General features: G+C 37.1%; 1 protein-coding gene across 1 annotated transcript in view; it reads left to right on the top strand.

Moving 5' to 3' along the window:
- Positions 1–22267, top strand: part of RAPGEF1 (Rap guanine nucleotide exchange factor 1) — a 158505-nt gene that overhangs the window by 40109 nt on the left and 96129 nt on the right. Inside the window, exons 2-3 of the mRNA XM_074293935.1 lie at positions 20144–20283; positions 20889–21002. Of these exons, the coding sequence (XP_074150036.1) occupies positions 20144–20283; positions 20889–21002 (254 nt within the window). The remainder of the gene's footprint in view (positions 1–20143; positions 20284–20888; positions 21003–22267) is intronic.

Raw genomic sequence — 22267 nt, 5'->3', positions numbered from 1 at the left:
AGACTTACATCAATTGATGCTAAGTGAAATGAGCAGAACCAGAAGATCATTATACACTTCAACAATGATACTGTAAGAGGATGTATGTTGATGGAAGTGGATATCTTCAACATAGAGAAGAGCTAATCCAATTCCAATTGATTAATGATGGACAGAATCAGCTACATCCAGAAAAGGAACAATGGGAAATAAGTGTAAACTGTTATTTTTACCTTCTGAATCCAATTCTTCCTGTGCAACAAGAAATTCGGTTCTACATACATATATTGTATCTAGAATATACTGTAATATATTTAACATGTATAAGACTGCCTGCCATCTGGGGAAGGGGGTTGGGGGAGGAAGGGAAAAAATCTGAATAGAAGTAAGTGCAAGGGATAATGTTGTAAAAAATTACCCATGCATATGTACTGTCAAAAAAAAAGTTATAATTATAAAATAAAATAAAAATTAAATTAAAAAAAAAAAAAAAAGAAATTCATCTGGTGTCACTTAGTGACAGAATGATGAGATTAGATTCAGGGAACCAAATTGAGATTAGGATTCCTGGTGGTCAGGAAGTTAAATGATGAGGTTAGTGGCAGGTTTTGGGGTTCAGGTTTGGCACAAGGTAGAGAGTTGTAGGAACCCCCGAGGCAGTTGTCGGCCTACTCATCACGCTCCACTACCTGTCATCTGGAAGTGCATTTGTACCTCATGGTCAGACTGTAATTTGGACAACAGATACTCATGGGAGCAGGTTTTTGGTTTTGTTGTTTTCCACCAGAGACTATCAGTTGATATAACGTGACCAGTGGTGATTAGCTTGAGGACCCTGCAAAGTGATTGACCTATGTTTGAAAGTGTCATTTTAAGAGACAGCATATTATTACCTGACATTAAGACTCTAGGCTTAGATATAATTAGCATTTTTCTTGCCCCTTGGCTTCATAAGATTAATAGAGTACAAGATCTAGTGCAGGGGTCTTTTTTTCTTTTTCTTTTCTTTTTTTAATTAAAGCTTTTTATTTTCAAAATATATACATGGATAATTTTCAACATTCACTCCTACAAAACCCTGTGTTCCAATTTTTCTCCCACCCCAAATGGCAAGTGATCAACATATGTTAAATATGTGCAGTTCTTCTATACATATTTTCACAATTATCTCGCTACATAAGAAAAAACATCAAAAAGGGGAAAAAATGTGAAAGAAAACAAAATGCAGGCAAACAACAACAAAAAAGAGTGAAAATGCTAGGTTGTGGTCTATATTCAGTTCTCTCTTAGGGTGCAGATGATTCTCTTCATCACAAGATTATTGGAACTGGCCTGTATCATCCCATTGCTGAGAAAAGCCACATTCATCAGAATTAATCATAGTATAATCTTGTTGGCTTGTACAGTGAACTCCTAATTTTGCTCATTTCACTTAGCATCAGTTCAGTTCTCTGAAATCATCCTGCTGGTCATTTCTTACAAAGCAATAATATTCCATAACATTCATATACCATAACTTATTCACCCATTCTCCAATTGATGGGCATCCACTCAGTTTCCAGTTTCTCGCCACTACAAAGAGGGCTGCCACAAACATTTTTGCACATGTGGGTTCTTTTCTCCTTTTTATGATCCCTTTAGGATACAAGGCCAGTAGAAACACTGCTGGCCCAAGGGTATTCACAGTTTGATAACTCTTAGGGCATAGTGCCAGATTTAGTGTAGAGGTTCTTAATCTATTTTGTGTCTTATACCTTGTTGAAGCCCAGGGAACTCTTCTCAACAAAATGTTTTCAAAGACATAAAGAAAAGTAGATTGGATTTTAAAAAATCCATTTTGTTGTCCATTTCTTATCAAAATATTAAAAGTTTCAAATTCATGGAACCCGATTTAAGAATTCCTGGATTGTGTCTTTCTAAAGAGGATGTAAATACTTGCCTCTAAGTCAGTCCACTAGGTCATGTCTCTGGGTCTCAGTTTTCTGCATTATAATGAGGAAGTAGGCTAGGAAGTAAGGACTTCTTCCAAGGGCCCTTCTAGTTCTAAACTTATAATCCTAAATGGTTCAGTAGAGACTCTCTTCTAGGCCTTCTTACTCCAAACACAGAGCATTAATGAATCCTGCCTCTCAGAATCTTTTCATTGGGTTCCTTGCCCAGGATTTATGAGAAAAAAAAAAAAAGGGAAAACTTAACAGAAATTTTTAATCATATGGACTTGGATCTTATTGAAGTTTGGTTTTTGTGAACTTGAGTTTTGAAACCTGGGAATGGAAAGAGTTTAAATTTTGTCAATTTTAGATCTAAATATTTTGTTAAGGCAAAATATATGTATATGATGTGTCTTTATATATGTAATTTTCTTTTTTTTTTTTTTGCTGAGGCAATCGGGGTTAAGTGACTTGCCCAAAGTCACACAGCTAGGAAGTATTAAGTGTCTGAGGTCAGATTTGAATTCAGGTCCTCCTGCCTGCTCCTCTTTATCCACTACACCAACTAGCTGCCCCTCATATATGTATTTTATAACTGTGTGTATGTGTGTTATCTTAAAGATCAGATAGGACAGTCACCTTTTTTTATACATATGTCAGAAATTAATACCAATGTCTAAGGTTCAACATTAGTTTTTCAGACTTCAAATCCCAAATCCCATTCCTTTCTCACTTCAGCTTGCTGCTGCTGTTCTTCATCTGAAGGCAGGATCTCCATCAATAAATCTTAGAATGCAAATGATATTTGTATTGTGACTAGGTAGGTCATTTTACATTTCTGCCTAGCCTTTTAGCTTCTCATGAGCCCAATAACTTGACATATAAATAAGTCGTGCACCTGTTTTCAGATTCTATAGGATTCTGTTTTTGGCAACCTCCTTGCCCATATCAACAGATATGTGTGTTTTTCAGAACCAAAAAGTATTACCAGATACCTTTACGGGGCAGCTGAGTGAGGAAGAGAACAGGTAGAATCATTTTTTTAAAATCTGCATTTACATCCTTTTGATTTTCTTTTTAGAACACTTGATTAGAAAGGCAGCTTGAGGATGCTCTAAAGAGCATTGCACTTGGCATCAGGAACAAGTTGAGCTTTGATTTGGCCTCTTGCTTTGAGACTGTAGGCCAGTCACTTAACCTTTCTGAACCTTTCTTTACTCCTCTCTAAAATGGAGATAATTATTCCTGTCGTACCTATCTCTCCAGATTTTTATGAAATATGAAAGGAATAATGGGTGTAAAAGTTCTTGGCACACTTTAAAACACTTTTCTGTTAACATCAGCTATCTTTTATTATAAGGAGGGAGGGAGTCTTGTTTGTGGGAGAACCCGAACAAAGGTTTTCTGACAGTTCCCTGAGGCTCAGTTTCCTGTTATCTTTTTTCCCTTTTTCTTTTCCCCAACTAGGTGTGCCAGTGGATAGAGCTTAGATCTGGAGTCATTAAGACTCCAGCCCAAATTTGGCCTCAATACTTACTAGTTGCGTAACTCTGGGAAAGTCATTTAAACTCTATTTGCCTCAGTTTCCTCAACTGTAAAATGAAAATATCTCCCAGGATAATTATGAGGCTAAAATGGAATATTTGTAAAGTGTGTTGATAAACTTTAAAGTGCTAAATAACCTTTAAATGCTAGCCATCATCATCATCATTATCATTGTAGCTATCTATAAATTGGGGATAATATCCTTTAGAACCTGCTTCACTTGGTGGTTGCAAGGATCAGATGAGATGTCTTTGTGTGCTGTCTTTGCCCAGTACCCATGGTAAGAAGGTATCCTTGCTCAAAGATGGAGCAAGAAACCTAGAAGGGAGTCGTCAGAACAGGAAAAGCAATGTGGTGTGTTGGTAAGAGTACTGGTCTTGGAGTCGGGAAGACAGGGATTCAGATCTCTTCTCAGATATTTACTAGATGTGTGATATTTACTAGTGGCAGGTCACTTCCCCTTTCTGACTTGTAAAATGAGAGTTGGATTCAGTGGCCTCTTAAGATCTCTCAAGATTCTGAATACATGCTCCTTTGACCTCTTAGTTTATTATTGTTTACAGGAAATTCTCAATTAGAGGTCTCTGAATAAACTTTCTTCAAAGTCCCTGAGACAGGTGAGCAGTCACAATTGTATATTAATTACTGAGAACACCTGGGACAGGTGAGAGGATAAAGAGCTTTGTGCCTCAAATTTAGTATAGCTCTAAAAGTTCAGAGCTATGGCCTAATGAAGCAGTCCTTCATTGAAAACTGGGAATAACTATATCACTGGGGAAGGAGCCTCTCCTCAAGTGTCAGACCCTGTGAGCTTTGCTGAGCATTGATCATACCACTCTTTTTTATGATTTAAACTGCAGATCGAATATTGTTTTTAGGCAAGCATTTTTTAGGAATTTGTATAGCCATGTAAAATGTATGGGATTGTCTGTCATCTAGGGGAGGGAATAGAGGGAGGGAGAGGAAAATTTGGAAAAATGAATACAAGGGATAATGTTATAAAAAAAATACTCATGCATATATACTGTCAAAAAAATTTATAATTATAAAATTAATTTTTAAAAAAAAGGAATTTGTGTAGCCATCAGCAAATGTGAACATGGATCTAATATTTTTGTCAGAATTGTATGTGATGTACCCTTAATAAAAATGATAACTCATATTTCTTTCATAGCTTATACCACTGTTAGTTTACTGTTCCCACTTACCTGGGAAGGAGGTGGTATAAAGAGCAGTTTTCAGACTAGGAAGTTAAAGAAAGAAGTTAACTGTCTCCTCTACTTTGATTTTCCACTGATACACATCAGACTTGGGATTCAAAACTTTGACCTGTAGAGCTGAAGGTCCTTTAGAGATCATCCTAGTGATGGATATAACATTGAAAGGGATAGTTGAGATCATCGAGACCGATTTCTTCATTTTACAGATGAGACAGCTGGGTCCCAATAACTTTGTTCACTTTGTGGGTTCAAACACAGGTTCTCTGACTCAAATCTAGCTTTCTCTACTCTACAGATGAAGAAATATAGGCCAAACAAAGGGAATGACCTGCCTAAGATCATACTTCCACAGTCATTACTGGATCTTGAGATGTAGAATCTTTTAGGACCTTAGAAATCAGACAAGCCAGCCACCTTTTTTTCTTCCATTTAGGACAGAACTGAGTATCAAATGACTATTTCAACATCAATTCTGGCTTTGAATCCCATTGTGTTTTCCACTTAAGTTTGCGGCAGCCATCCTTCATCTGAAGGTGACAGACTCTTCATCACTGAGATCTTGGAATGCAAATCTACCAGTATGAAAATGGTGTCTGTACTGCATTGTGCTATCCTGAAGAACAAAGGCCCTGTCTGAAGTATTCCACTTCATTAGTGCCTAGCATACTTCACTGACCACAATTAGTGGTCCACAAGTGTCTTATGAATTTTTAAAAGGTATTTATCAAGTACTTACTGCATAGAAAGCAGTAGGGAGTACAAATAGAAAAGTGAAGACATCCCCTGCTCTCAAAGAGCTTCTCTTCTAGTGGAGGATGCATTTAGGTGGTCTCTGCTACAGTTCAGATTTCTAAAAGGCGTTTGTGATTCTTAGGGTGTTATAATGGAACATCTGGAATGGCATTTCCACTGATAAAAACAGTTTGATAGCCCCAAGGACATGAGTGTTGCAAACATTCTTTTCTGATCCTTAAGTAGATGTGGTTGCTGTGGAAGGAGGGGCTTTCTCACTTGCAAAAGCAGTTGCCAGGTGGCTTTCTGGGATGATGGCTGCAAGGGACAGGTTTAGAAACAGGACTGGTGGTCTAGGAGCCACCGCCATTCCTGGGGCTCTTGGACTTAATTGCCCATAGGTGGCAGTTTGGTCAGTGCTTAGTGGTCCGGCAGATGGTCCCCTTCTTCACAGGGATTACCCCTCTCCATGATGTCACTGTGACCAGGCAACAATTCATAAGAAAAACAGGACAGTTTATTTGACCACCAATTTGCTTTCATTCACAAATATTTATGGAGCATTGATGTAATGTGCAAAGTATTATATATAAATTGCTTTATTCAATGTTGAATGAACTATAGCTCTTAAAATAGTTAACATAATCTTAACAGCATTAATAAAAATTTTGATCAAGAACTAGTAATAGTCCTACTATTGTGGCCAAGCCACAATGGAAGTATATTGAGTTCAGTTTTGGACATTACATTTTAAGAGAGAGATTGACAAAGTAGAGCAATATTTTTCAACTCAACTCTATTGAATAAAGGAAAGGTCAGGACTTGGATAGTTAGGATGCTAGAAAGTGAAAGATAAGGCCTGAGTTTGTTTTTAATACTACATTTTAAGAAATAAGAATTTTAGGTAGTAAAGTTCTGTGGACCAGAATAATTTGTCATGGTTATTGTTTTTTTGAAACACTACATTGCATTCTGAATGCTGGTAGAATTGAATTCTAGAATGCTAGAAAACCATGCTTTAGGAGGAACAATTGAAGGAGCTGAGAATGTGTAACCAGGGGAAGAAGAGATTTATGAAAATCAGTTAAAATTTTTGTGAACATAAGGGAGCAAACTCATTTTGTGTAGCTTCAGAGATGAGAGCAAGAATAGTAAAAAGGTTTCACATAAGCATAAGAAAAATCTTAAGTATAAAAACTTCCTGGCAAGGACTATCTCTGCAGATATTCTGTGAAAGTTAGGTGTGTCATCTGTTGGGAAGGTTGTAGGATATACTAGAAAACTCCAAAATCTATTGTAATATTAAAATCCATCTTTCAGTAATCCACAAACATATGTGTCTATGATCCCTCATTGTGACATGGAGGTGACTCTATGCCCTCAAAGCTAAACCAGCTGAATCCAACTTCTGATGCTTATCAGTTTGGAAAGGTTTTGAGGATGGGCCTCTGTTATCTGAGAACTTGCCTAGCTAATTTTGGAGAGGTTCATCACCAGATTGGCCCAAGGGTGATGGATTTTTTTTCTAGTAACAGCTGTCAAAGACCATCTACCAAGTCACACAGTACTTGCAGTTTATGTGGATGAAAGTGGTTCACACACACTGACAACTCACTCATCCTAGAAGCATTTAGTTGGGCTATAAGTATTAAATGCTTACTATGTGCCAGGCACTTGGGCTATAAAGAAAAACAGAGAACAGTTCATTCTTTCTAATGGGGGAGACAACATACAAATAGGTGTGTACAAATAAGAAAAAGGACAAAATAGAGTTAATCAATTAGAAGGAACTACAATCCTGATCTGTTACATATAAAGTGTGACTAAGTGAGGGGGTTTTCCAGGTGAGGTTTAGGAGTCATTCTCAGTGCTAACTGACCACATTTTTTGTATCCTCATGTCACAAGGATCTTAACTGTCCTGAACCCTACTATGTGTGGGTGACCTCTTCTAATATAACTCTGTGTTTCATTTTGACTTTATGGAAAGAAATGCTCTCATGGTAAAACCTGGTGGAATTCACATATACCTTTTACTGTATACTTAATTTTCATCTCTTCTCATTCTTCTGTGGGGTAGGCAGTATTTGTAGTTGATCCAGGCCTCTGGGAATCAAGAGGGACTTGTTTCAAATCATTCTTGGTTTCCTCATCTGTAAAATATGAATAATAATAAATAAATAATGATTAAATAATAAATTAATAAAAATAAATAAAAATTTAAAACCCTGCCTTTCAGGGTTGTAATGAAGATCAAATGAGATGATCCTTTCAAAGCATTTAGCTGAGTCTGGCACAGAGTAGGTGTTCATGGAAAAGCTTTCCTTATTTATATTTTTAACCAACCCTTTGAAATTCTTCTTTCCCTTTATGTCCCTTCAGATTTAAGCTTTCATAGAAGAGCTTCTTCATCTCACCTCCACTTTCTTATCATCCACTCAGTCTTCAACCCTTTCCAAATCTGGCTTCCATAGGTATCACTAAAAAACAAAACAAAACAAAACAAAAAAAACAACAAAACAAAAACCCACCAACCCTTTCAAAAGTTAACAGGAAAAAATAAAGATAAATGTTGGGGGGAATGTGGGACAGCTGGGACATTGGTGGAGTTGTGATCCAGCCATTCTGGAGAGCAATTTGGAACTATGCCCAAAGAGCTATCAAACTTGCACACCCTTTGACCTCGAAGTGTCTCTATTGGTCTGTATCCCAAGAACATCATAAAAAAGGGAAAAGGACCCACATGTGCAAAAATGTTTGTAGTAGCCATTTTTGTAGTGGCAAGGAACTAGAAACTGAATGGATCCCCATCTGTTGGGAATGACTGAATAAGGTATGATATATGAATGTTATGGAATAGTATTATTCTATAAGAACTGATCAGGGACAGCTAGGTAGTGCAATGGATAGAGAACCAGCCCTAAAGTCAGGAGGACCGAAGTTCAAATGACCTCAGACACTTAACACTTCCTAGCTGTGTGACCCAGAGCAAGTCACTTAACCCCAATTGCCTCAGGGAAAAAAAAAAGAAAGAAAGAAAAAAGAAATGATCAGCAGGATGATTTCAGAAAAGCCTGGAAAGATTTAGATGAATTGATGCTAAACAAAGTGAGTAGAACCAGGAAAGTATTGTACCCAGCAACAAGATTATGTGATTATCAGTTCTGATGGAAGTGACTCTTCAGTTCCAATCGTCTTGTGAGGGAGAGACATCTGCACCCAAAGACAAGACTGTGAGGACTGAGTATGGGTCCCAACAGAGTATTTTTATCTTTTTAGTTGTCATTTGCTTGGTTTTTTTTTCTTTCTCATTTTTTTTTTTCCATTTTGATTTCTTGAGCAGCATGATAAATGTGGGAGATATGTATAGAAGAATTGCACATGTTTAACCTATATTGGATTACTTGCTGTCTAGGGGAGGAGAATAGGGAAAAGAAGGGAGAAAAAATTGGAGCACAAGCTTTTGCAAGGGTGAATGTTGAAAGTTATCTTTTTTTTTTTTTTTTTTTTTATTATTATATATATATATATATATATATATATATATATATATATATATATTTTATAATATTATCCCTTGTATTCATTTTTCCAATTTACCCCCCCTCCCTCTATTCCCTCCCCCCGACGACAGCAATACCATACATTTTACATGTGTTACAATATAGTCTAGGTACAATACATGTGTGCGAATATCACTTTCTTGTTGCACAATAAAATTAGAATCCGAAGGTACATGCACCTGGGCAGACAGATATTAGTGCTAACAATTTTCATTCCCCTCCCAGTGTTTCTTCTCTGGGTGGCTACCTCTGTCCATCATGATCAACTGAAGTGAGTTGGATCTTCTTTATGTTGAAGATTTCCACTTCCATCAGAATACATCCCCATACAGCATTGTTGTTGAAGTGTATAGTGATCTTCTGGTTCTGCTCATTTCACTCAGCATCAGTTGATTTAAGTCTCTCCAGGCCTCTCTATATTCCTCCTGCTGGTCATTTCTTACCGAGCAATAATATTCCATAACCTTCATATACCACAATTTACCCAACCATTCTCCAACTGATGGACATCCATTCATCCTCCAGTTTCTAGCTACAACAAAAAGAGCTGCCACAAACATTTTGGCACATATATGTCTCTTTCCGCTCTTTAGTATTTCTTTGGGATATAATCCCAGTAGTAGCGCTGCTGGGTCAAAGGGTATGCACAGTTTGATAACTTTTTGGGCATAATTCCAGATTGCTCTCCAGAATGGCTGGATTCTTTCACAACTCCACCAGCAATGTATTAGTGTCCCAGTTTTCCCACATCCCCTCCAACATTTGTCATTATTTGTTCCTGTCATCTTAGCCAATCTGACAGGTGTGTAGTGGTATCTCAGAGTGGTCTTAATTTGCATTTCTCTGATCAGTAGTGATTTGGAACACTCTTTCATGTGAGTGGATATAGTTTCAATTTCTTCCTCTGAGAATTGTCTGTTCATATCCTTTGACCATTTATCAATTGGAGAGAAAGTTATCTTTACATGTATTTTGAAAGTAAAGATCTTTTATTATTATTATTTTTTAAAAAGTTAACAGTGACCTCCAAAATAAATCGCTGACATTTCTATCAGAGCCTTGATCAATCAGTATCACATTGGACTTGCCTGGGCAAGTCATCAAATCTCTTGGAGCCTTGGATTCCTGATATTAGAAAGGATGTGTGTGTGTGTGTAAGTAAAATAAGAGCACCTACCGCACAGTGTTATTGCCAGGATCAAATTAAATAACAGTGCTTTGCCAACTTTATGCACTATGGAGTTGTCAGCTATTATTATTAATGATGTTAATATGGTTTTATTTAGTTAATTCTGGCTTCATAATCATAATAGTTCCCTTCCGTGAGATAATAGTACAAATATTATTATTGATCCTATTTTACACATGAGGAAATTAGCAAAGTTGCTTATCCACAATTCCATGTCCAGCATCAGAGCCAAGATCAAGTTTTCTGACTTCAAGTCCTTTGCTCCCAGCATTACAATTTGCTCTTAGCCTGTGAAAGGATTGGAGATTTCAAGGCACATTACAGAAAGCTTCTTCCCAAATTGACCTTACTAAAAGGTTTGTTGATCATAAATAAACTGCTTAGAAAACATTTATTTATAGGAAAAGGCCTTGAATTGGGTCTAGGCAGTCCAATGAATCTACATGACCCTGTGGTTTGGAGTTTTGTACCACCATAGAGAGAGCTCTAGGCTTCAGTCCAGTGTGACCCAATTCCAGTTGCCTTCCCATCCTATACAGAGTGGCTCAAATAAGTCTGAATTCAGAGATTGACATATTTCCTATAAAGTCAGAGACTCTCATCATGAATATATTCATTAATCATTTTAAATTAAGGGTTCTTAATCTGGGATTGATTTTTTAAAAAACATTTTTATATATTTCAATATAATTGGTTTCCTTCATAACCCTTTGTATTTGATCCTAATTCCTTTAAAAACAGTATATTCAGAAGGTTTCCATAAGGCTTCATCTAACTTCCAAAAGGATCCATGACACAAAAAATTGGTTAAAAGTTCTCATTCCAGATGTTTTTCTCAGTATGTCTTCCCCTCTTTCCCTCCAGGTGAAAAGGCTAATCTAACTAACTACCCTACAGAAATCATTCCCTCTATCCTCATCAAAGGTACCATTTATTCAATCCTGATATTTTCTTGTAGAGAGAATGGCTATGAGAAGGCTATCAGAAAATGCTTCCCTTGAGCCCAGGACTGGGCTAAGAAGATAGTTCTCTTACCTTGTAGTGAGAGCTTTCTGCCTTTTCCTGTGAAATCTGAATTAGACACGTGCTGGTTGGAGGAGACAGCCATATAGTCCTCAGTAGAACTATGACTCAACAACTGGGAGCAATCCAAATCCAGCCTCCAGAGGATCCTTTTCTTGAGTAGAAGGATGGACCAAACAGCTACAAGATCAGCATTTTTCAACTTGAACAAAAACAGCCAGTGATCTGAAGGACATAGGGAACTCACAAAGAAGTAATTTGCCACGCTAGTTTGCCTTTGAAATCATACCATGCTAGAAGAGAAATATGTAATAAATGTAATAGAAAAAATGTAATAGAGGGAGATGAAGGCTTCACTTTGGGAAAGTAGCCAAAAATGAATTAATCTCTTTCTTCTTGCCTAGCAGAACCCTTCACCCCAATTATTCACTTTGCCTTGTTTTGCATGGGGTCTGCTAAAATTGCTATGAATGGAGTAGCTAGAAACCCAGAGTTCCCCCCAGAGCAGGCTTTGAAGTTCTCAAAGCTGTTTGTATAGCCAGAGCATTCATCACCTGTAGGCAGGTGCCCCTAAGGAACAGGGGAATAGCCCTCAAGCCATTCAGTTTGACTAGAGGGATTTATTATGAACATCCTATGTGAAAGGCAGGATAGAATAATGGGTAGAGAACGGGCCTCAAAGTTAGCCTTACATCCTAACCAAGTGACTTAGAACATACCACTTAATCTCTGTGCCTCTCTCTGCACCGTCACTCCTCCCACCCTCTAAGACTTGTTTGATTATGAACTCAAGGGCAGGGACTGCCTTTCTTTGTATCCCCAGCACTTAGCACAGTGCCTGGCCCTTAGTAGGTGCTGAATATAAATATTTATTAACTGAACAGCTGACTCTTAAGTTGCAGAGCAGCTGCTGACTTTCATTAAGAGAGAATTTCTTCCCTGAGGATTTCCTTTGCCAATGAAGTCTTGGTTCCAACTGCAATAGTGCAGATGCTAAAAAATGCTTCAGAGAGGACAAAATCAAAGCATTCCTCCCCTCACTAGGTTTATATCCTACTGGATTGATTACCTGTTTAGCGTCCAGGAAATCACATAAATCAAATATCAGTTGAATGTGAGAGTTGTTAAAGGATAAATAAAGGTATCATTAAAACTTCTTCCTTTTATTGGCTTTTTTCTGTGTCACAATGAAATTTCTTCCATCCTTGAAAAGCCTTCCCTTAACTGGTCTACTCTGTCCAATTACTGCCCCTTTTAGGAGTATGCTAGTAAATGTGTAACAATAGATTATTTCAAAACATGGCACACTTTTTGTGTTTAATTTGCATTATTAACATTTTCTTCACCACTTTCTTAAGTCTAGACAATCAACAAAACAATAAATCAAGCTTTGATAGGTACTCTTTGCCAATTTTCTTAGGGGAAAATGCTCACATTGAAAATTTAACAATCTGTCTAAAGCCTGGTTGAGCTGGCCTCATCCCACGGCCTCATCCCACCCTTGGCAATCCCTTTCCCTGCCTTCACTGTTAAATCTCTGGAACTAGATATGTGTATATATTCCATGCCTCTAGTTCCTCATCACCCATTCACTCTTTAGCCCCTTCCACTCTAGCTTTCACACCCACTACTCTAATGAAGCCCTCTTCTCAAAGGTTAACAGTGACCTCTGCAGAAGTAGCTGACATTTCCATCAGGCCTTCAGGTTTACCAAGTGCTCTAACCCTCTCAGTAGGCCTTCAGGCATTATTATCCCTATATCACACGATAAATTTATGAGAGTCCCAGAGGGAGATTGAATCAAAACCCCTACATTCAGATCTTGAATCTATAATTGCAAGCCGAATTCATTGATCGTCTCTTTCTCTATTTTATGCAAGTAAGCCTCTAGAGAGATAAAATTTCCCCTTATTACCACTTTGGCTGTGTCCCACAAATTTTAGTATGTTGTCTCATTATTGTCATTCTCTTGGACGAAATTATTGATTGTGTTTATGATTTGCTGTTTCACCCATTCATTCTTTAGTATGAGATTATTTAATTTCCAATTACTGTTTGTTCTATTTTCCTCTGGCCTTTTATTGAATGTAATTTTTATTGCATCGTGATTTGAAAAAATGCATTTACTATTTCTGCCTTTCTGCATTTTATTTTGAGGCCTTTATATCCTAATATATGGTCAGTTTTTGTATAGGTTCCATGAACTGCCAAGAACAAAGTGTACTCCTTTCTGTCTCCATTCAATTTTCTCTAAAGATCTATCATACCCAATTTTTCTAATATTCTATTTACTTCTTTAACTTCTTTCTTATTTTTTTTTTGTGGTTTGATTTATCTAATTCTGAGAGTGCAAGTTTGAGATCTCCCATTATTATAGTTTTGCTGTCTATTTCTTCTTGCAGCTCTCTTAACTTCTCCTTTAGGAATCTAGATGTTACACCATTTGGTGTATATATGTTTAATATTGATATTGCTTCATTATCTATGCTACCCATTAGCAAGATATAGTTTCCTTCCTTATATCTTTTAATTAGATCAATTTTTGCTTTTGCTTGATCTGAGATCAGTATGGCTAGCTCCTTTTTTTACTTCATCTGATCTTGAATCTATAACTTAAAATCTATGTGACCTTGAGTAAGCTATTTCTGTTTTCCATTACTTTCTTATTGCAGAGTAAAATTGTAGAAAATGCAATGAATTTGGATTTAGAGGACCTAGGTTCAAATCTTATCTCTTCCTTTACCTTATAAACTTTTTTTTCAACAAACAAAAATCTTTTCTTTCTCACTTTCTTCCCAGTGGAAAAAACCAAAACCCTTTAATAAATGTGTAGTCAAGCAAAAAGAAAAAAAAAATTCCTGTATTGGGCATGTCCAAAAAAAATTTCATTTTCTTCCTCTTTCTTCCTGTGTGATCACACAGGAGTGAGACACTTAGCTTTTTCATGTGGTAAAATGAGGGACTTGGCCTTTCTAGATCTCAGTCAATGCTGCTATAGGCAGATGCTCTCCAAGGTTCTATACTTCTGAAACCTATGAAATTCTGCTTCTTATTAGGTCTCATGGGTCTCAATTATCTTTCCAGTTATATGACTATGGACAAGTCACCTAACTCCAAGTAATAGAGCCTGAAGATGAAGTCCCAAGTCCTTGACTGATATGTGGTTATCTATACAGGTTTATGTATTGTATTTCCCTATTAGAATCTCAAATTCCCTAAGGACAAGAACAGATATTCTTTCAATCTTGTCTTTTGCTTAAATGATGTTTTGCTCACTATAGGTTGAATACAATTGAATTAAGGGTATTTGACTTTTTCAATGATATTGGGAAAAGGCCAATAATTCACTTTATAGACTCCAAAGGTCCCTGGAGACTACTATTGTTTTCATAGCCAAGTGGGACTTTTTTCTTCCATTAGTATGGAATTGCCTATACACATCGCTGTGAGTTAAACTGGTTGTGTTTGAGTAGACTCTAGCCCACTTAAGAGTCATTTGGTTTCTGATCATTATTAGCCATATAAGTTTGGAATTTGTTCTTGAGTTAGAAAAAATTAAGAGTTTCTTCTCAAAACAAATTCCCCCCATTGTATAGTAATCTTTCCATATACTTCTTTTGTTAAGGCACATAATTCATCATTAACATCTCAAGTCCCCAGCTTCACAAATGTAGCATCCCAGGGTAGCTACAGCACATGCTTTTTTTTTTTTTTTTTTTTTTTTTTTTTTTTTTTTACTTAGGCAAATACAGTCTCTCCTCACCCAATACAACTTGCTATTTGTGAAGGTAGTTCAGGTCACCTGAATAATAGAAGTTTATGTACTTGAAAGCATCTGCCTACTTTGATCAGAATTTTACCAGTATTGCTCAAAAAAAGTTTCCTTGCTGAATTTCTATTGTGAAAACTGCACATCTTATCTTAAGTTGGAATTTGTTATATTCTTAGCTCTCTTAGTTCACTTGACTGTGAATTCATCTCATTTTCCTTTATTGGGTCATCTTCCATTTTCTCCCTCTATGAACATTCTCATTTTTATGATTTCATCCAGTCTCACTAGTTCATGATCATATCACTGTAGGTAACTCAAATCCATTCCATAATTAAATCCAAATCATAACCTTTCCATTGAACTCATTCCTATATTACTAATTCCAGCTGGAGATCTTTTCCTGATGGTCCTATCTAAATAGGAACATCTCAGATTCAGAATGTATTATTTTCCCCACTATGGTTATCTTTCCTTCAGACTTTCTATTCACTCAGGTCATAACCTGGGATTTTTCCATCTTTCTTTCCTGCCCCTCATCTCCTACATTGAATCAGTTGCCAGTTTATTGACTAAGTATCCATAACAACTTCTAGCATCTGTTTGCTTATTACAGAGTGGCTCCATAGAAAGAGTGATGGATTTGAAGTAGATGCAAATCTTGATTGCTACTTCCTTCAAAAAAGATTTTTTCAATGAACAAAAAAATCTGTTTTATTTCTTACACCTCCTTCCCATTGGAGAAAAATAAAAAGAAAAATTTGTCACTGATATGCATAATTTTAATAGCTTCTCACAGTTGCTTTACTTTCACAGGGAATCCATACTCCCCTGGGTTGCCAAAATAGTCTTCCTGAATTTGCAAAAAGCTAGCATTTCTTCTTTTTGGTTCCTCCTAAAGAATAAATGTTTCTAAGTGCATTAGATCTCAGGCACTAAAACTAGCCTGAAAAACAATTTTCATTCAGGTCAGTGACCTTCATTAGAATGTAAAATCCATAAAGACAGGAAATGGGGTTTGTTGGGGTGGTTTTTTTTTCCTTGGTGTTTCTATCACTTGGCACAGCTCTTGAAACATAGGAGCACTTAGGAAATGCCTGTTTATTGTAGTTCCTAGTTCATTGATCTGAGACAGGGCCAGCCCATAGATTCCTCCATCCCAAATTAGAAAAGTCCCACAGAATAACCCATTCTTTACTTGATAGCTGCTGTGTTTACAGATGATTCATTCTGGTTAGGGCCAGGCAGCTCATGGTTTCAGAGGAGAAAATGGTTCATTCATTGGGAGGGGAGGTGTTCCTTGATGCACTAGAGGAAGCAAATGCATTTTTGCTATTTTGTTAAGCACTCAACTTTCTGGACAACCTTCCTCAGTTCATTCAGGGTGGGAGTGGTTACTGTAAATACTCAAATTAAAAAATAAAAACATTTAAAAAGATGCTCCCTGCATCTGGAGAAAACTGATAAATAGAAGTATGTATAGAATAATTATATATATATATATATATATATATATATGTATATGTATATACACACATATATAGTTACCATTCGTCTAATGATAACCATCTCTAGGACAAGGTAATAAGGAAAAAGAAAAAAAAAAGAAATTTACATAAAACTTTTGTTCTATATTTGGAGAGTATAGCAAGTTGTATGTAGTAGATTTGCAGTTTCATGTGCAATTATTTTTTTTTTTATTGTACTGTGTTGTGGAAATGTTCATTTTGTCCTGTGAATTAAAAATAAAACAAAAACAATTTTAAGACCAAAATAGTCTTTCCTAGAGCATATGCTTGACCATGTCACTCTTCTGCTCTAAAGCTGCTTAGATTTCCCTGTTGTCCCTACCTGGTATGTACTGGCACTCAAATATACTCAAATACTTAGATGGATTTGCATGTACATAAAAGTAGATATTCCCTCCAGCAATGCACATCACAAAATCTCAGGATTGCCAGGTCCTGTGAGTCTGGTTCTAATGTTAGCCACAGGTTGGCCCACTCTGTATGCTTGGGGAGTAGGGAGTGATTCTTCCTTTTCTAGGGCAAAAATATGCCAATAGACCACATAGATAAACCATCATTTAGCCAGGTGATTCTCATCACATGACTAGCCCATCTTCTTTTCCAATTACATTTTCTTTGATAACACCCTGTATTACCACAAAACTGACCTACATACCTACTTTCCCACTTATGTAATTTTTTTTTAAATGAGAATAACTGTCACCATCATTAGTGAAGCTATATGTAGGGAACAGGCAGGCTTTTGCAGATGATGGTCTATATTATCTTTATCATCACAGAATTGACTGGAAGATGGAGAGCGTATAAGATCCCATTGTGCTTATTTTTTGTTGTTTATTTAAAAAATATATACTTGATTTAACAGCATAATGCTGCAATTAAGGCTGTTTTCCAAGAAGATGCTTTCCCTGTGTACATCAGAACATTCTAGATGTTGAGCAAGAAGGGAATTTAAAGTCATCTGTTTCAATCCATTTAATTTGCAGATGAGATTTACAAAAAGATTCTGATTTGTCCAAGACCTCTGACTCAAGAGTCAGTCAGTGCTCTTTGCACTGGCACAGCCTCCTAAAGAAAATGAGGAGAGAACATGACAGAAACCCATGCAAAAGTCTGGAGAAAATGACATGGCAAAGTAAAGGAGTAGCAAGTGATACAACTTGGCTAGAATAGAATATGGAAGGGAAGAATGATGTGAAATCATTCTAGAAAGATGAACAGAGCTAGAAACAGAACAGAATGGAGCCAGATTATTAAAGGGCTTTTAATTTTATTTTTATTTTCAGTTCCAAATTCTTTCTTTCCCTACCCATTGAGAAGGCAAGAAATACTAAATTCATTATACATGGATATACAAAATGTTTCTACATTAGCTAGCATTAGCTAATGCTAGGAGGGGAGGATGAAGAGCAAGAAAAATACAGTCTCAGATATGTCCTAGCTGTGTGACCCTGGGCAAATCACTTAACCCTGTTTGCCTCAGTTTCCTGATCTATAAAATGAGCTGGAGAAGAAAATGGCAAGCCATTCCAGCATTTTTGCCAAAAAACACAAAACAAACAAACAAACAAAAAAAAAAAACACACAAAATTACAGAGAAATTAGACATAATTGACCAACACCAAACCTGACACATAACCCTGCCCTGTTCAGGAAAAGGCAGGTAAAGTAATGGATTAATTTCTTGAATGTGACTTACAGTAGCAGACATTCTGACTTAAAACTTGCTCTAACAAGGCTTTGATGTCAAGACTAGGGGGAAAAAAAGGGTGTATATGCATTAAAATATAGCAGCTTTTTTTGTGGTGGCAAAGAATTGGAAACTGAGGGGATGCACATCAACTGGGGAATGGCTGAACAAGTTGTGGTATATGAACGTAAAGAAATACTATTGTGCTGTAAGAAATGATTTTATGACAACTAAAAAATTGTTGGAGTGGAATGAGGGTCAGCAAAAACCTATTAACAAAAATACTCCTACAAAACCAAATATAAAATTCTCTATTTGACATTTAAAGCCCTTATAGCTTGTCTCCCCCATTTTTTCTCTTCCCCCTCCCCTTTATATCTTACACAATCCCTCCTCCCTTTTCAGTTTTTGATCCAGTGACCCTTGTCTTCTGGCTCTTACTCCATCTCCTCTTCTTGATCTTCCTGGTTTAAGTCTTGCCTTCTATCACAAGCCTTTCCTTGTCTGTTTCCTTTTTTATTCTGGTATCTTTCCTCTGTTAATTCTAGTAGCTCCCCTTTGTTAATAGTTATTTGCATAATATCTTTCCTATTAGATTATGAGCTCTGGAGGGCAGGAATTGTCTTTTGTCTTTCTTTTTGTCCTCAGTATTGTGCTTGGCACATAGTAGGTCTTTAATAAATGTTTATTGACTGACAGCTTGCAAACCCTCATTATCAAAGTCTAACTCTGTACCAGTTAATTCTGGACTAATTTCCATTTTAAAATTTAAAAACATTTTTAAAAATCTTCAGATTTGATTATGTCTAGTGATGAAGCTTGTTAAAGGATATTAAATTCTGTGGGAGAGGAGATTTATGGTGGATATCACTTTCACATAATGGCCTTAATCCAGTGATCCTTAAATTCTGGCAAAGGGAAGACTCCTAGGAAGATATTTCAGTCTAATTCAGTAGTTGTATATTTTCATGTTGATATGACCCAAGTCCTGTCTCAACCTTAAGGTACAAGCAGAATCCTAAATCTTGACTGTCCCAGCTTTAGACCTCCATGGCAATTGAGGTTGGACTCCAGCCAGTAGAAGAGAAGGTGTAATTTCTTTCCCAAGTCTGATGATGAGGTGACTGGGGACTTACCAGTAAACTTTCTCACTTATATCAAGGCAAAGACATGAGCTTTCTCTTATTTCTTTCTGATTAAAGTCTCTTTCTGACTAAAGAATAATTTAATGAGAAGGACTTGAACTTTGTGTCTGTTGCCCAGTTCTATTGTATAATTTGACTTGTTTTTTTTTTTTCAAATTTTATAATTTTTTTTCCTAATCTAAGTTACAGAATTCCTTTCTGCTATCTTTTAGAATGGCCTCCCTTTACCTCCATTCACAGATTTTCACTCAATTTCAACCATTACCTTGTCTCATCTGACATCCTAAATAGGAAACTTCTTTTATTTCTGAATTGGGAAAATCAAGGACTGAACTGATAGCCAAGAAACCTAGAGATGGGTTTGGTATTCTACTACTTACCTAGCCATGTGACCTTGGAGAATGCTTATTCTCCACTCTAGGTCTCAATTTTTTTCCCTGTAAAAACAAGGAGATTGGACTACACAGCCTCTAAGGACCTTGTTCATCTCCAACGTTCTTTGAACTACTTTACCATATTCTTCCTTCTTGAGTTCATTGGAAGCCTGTAAAATTAAAAAGATCTAATCTATTAGAAACTTTTTCTCAAAACTCTTTGTCTTCTCTCCTAACTCTACAACCCAAAGCAACCAGCTGACAAGGAGATTGCTGGTACTAAGATTTGTTAGCTATTCCTCAGTAGATCCTTTCTCTGTCCAAGAAATTGGATGTGTCAGAAAAGCCAGAGAGTCTGTCTCTGTTGGGTAGATCGCTCACTGCCTCAAGCAGCAAGCTTGATCCGGTCCATTCCCATCCTTGCTCATAATGCTTCTACCTGGGATTATTTTCAGATTCCCAGCGCTCTCATCTATCCTCCTTCACCATGAAGCTGATGGACAAATTTCACTCGCCCAAAATCAAGAGAACACCATCAAAGAAAGGAAAACCAGCCGATGTGCCTGTGAAAACCCTTGAGAAACCTGTGAACAAAGTAAGTAGCTAAATGGGGCTTCTCCGCATCTTCTCTTGGGTTAGTCTTGCTCGCCTTTACCTGCTGGGATTGATAGGGGCTTCTGCTGTTTTAAAATTGCATTCCCTGGAAATGTTCCTTCTATTGCACCTATTCCATAGTATTTCATTATTTCAGGAGAGGCCTTCTGAGTTGCAGTACTATAACCGTCCAGATGGCCAATGTGTTTAATTTTTACCAAAAGCAAGGTCAGTTGGCCCAAAGTCATTCTCCTTTTCTAGCTCTGTAATCCTTCGAACATTTAAGCAGCTCTTTGTGGAATTTGCCTCATGTTCACATCCCTCCGGTGCAACCGCCTTCCCTCCCCAAAGTTTCCCACGTTTCCTGGCGTGCGTATGTACCACCATGGAGTTTATGATTTCTAGATCATCTCTTGGCTTTAGGGTGTGTGCTTTTAAAAATGCAAAGTCTTTGAACCTTCGCCAAAGATGTCCTCAATTGCTGGTAACCTCAACAGGGAGAATCCAGCAGATGTATTGAAACAGCTGCTGATGTTGTCGACCCCTCCCTCCAGCCTAAAATGGCCATTTCAAGCCCTGTAGGAATCCAGGTTTCCTCTCTTCCAGGAGGCCACAGACAATTTTCTACCAGAGGGCTACCCTCCTCCCTTGGATCTGGATCACCAAGCAGTACAATTTATGTCCACCAGTGCTGTGGTTCCCAGGTCTCAGAGGCAGAAGGTCAGTGTGACATTAAGAACAATTGGGGTTGCCTTCTATTGCAGTGAACCCTGATCCCATTGTTGGGGGGGATTAAGACAATCTATTCACCTTTATGTATTGGGTTCTCTGTTTTCTTGGGGTTGGGTGGTGGCCGTGGGTCCAAAGAGCGTTAAGGAAACATTCCAAGGGGCCTCAGATACCATCTTAAGATAAAATGGAACTGGCAGCTCCAGTGGTCCTTGGGCAGTACTCCATGCTTCCATGTACAACATTCTGGAGCCCTTTCAATTGTTGGGTTGGGTGAAGTGCTCCTTGGAGTCTGTTCCTGGTAAGTGAGTGTGTTTTATCTCTCAACAGCTGTTTTTCCCAATAACTAAAATTATCTGAATAGCTCAAAAGGTAGTAGGACATTCTGGGGAGAGGGGAGGAGGAAAGATATGGATTATATACTCAGGGAAGAACATGTATCTTCTAAGGCCTTGAACTTTACTAGCAGAAAATAGGTCTTAAGAGAATAAGAATTAAGATGTAAAGGGGACAGTTAGTGGATTCACAAAAGGTATGCCAGCAAAGTAAAATTCTAGTAGCACTGGAAAGGCCATTCAGCCAGGTTCTAGTAACAGACTTTATCTGCTCTTCAAGGACCTCCCTAGCCCAACGTGGAGTGGCTTATTCCCCAAAAGTTGGCCAATTGGCGATAATTTTTTTTTTTAAATCTGTGGTGATTTATCCAGAGGAAATTAAAACTGGATATTATATTAGAGATATTCTGAAGATCACATCTCTGGTCAGCAATTAATTAATATAATATCTTCATATTGACTTGAAATTATAACAATTTTTTAAAAAGCTTAATGAATCAGGACAAAAATAAAATAAACCTTAAAAAGAAACAAACTCAAATGACTATCAGAGTTAGATTGTAATTGTCAGTGGTGATGCAACTGGCCTTTAAATGTTGGTGCTTTGTGTTTTTGCTTTGACCTAGAGTGTTATAGTATGACTGTTTTTCCTTTTGTGTTTAATTCACAGAGTACCTTAAGGAAATACTAGATAACTATGTTTGGGGGTGAGATGGAGGAAGTTTCATTGTCTTATAGTAGAGTGAATTTTTAGATGAACTTTCCCCCTAGCAAGGGAGATCCTAGGATTGAAAATGAAATATTTGGATTTTGCAAGAGCTGATCTAAAATCCAGATTGTAAGACCATGGTTGAGTAATAAACCAGGAAATTTAATCTAGACAACAATTATTTTTATTAAAGCTTGTCTAGCACTCTCCTA

The sequence above is a fragment of the Sminthopsis crassicaudata genome, chromosome 2 (genome assembly GCF_048593235.1).
Source record: "Sminthopsis crassicaudata isolate SCR6 chromosome 2, ASM4859323v1, whole genome shotgun sequence".
In the NCBI taxonomy this organism is placed as follows: Eukaryota; Metazoa; Chordata; class Mammalia; order Dasyuromorphia; family Dasyuridae; genus Sminthopsis; species Sminthopsis crassicaudata.
Note: the sequence above shows the minus strand (reverse complement) of the source record. Positions and strands in the feature narration are given on the sequence as shown.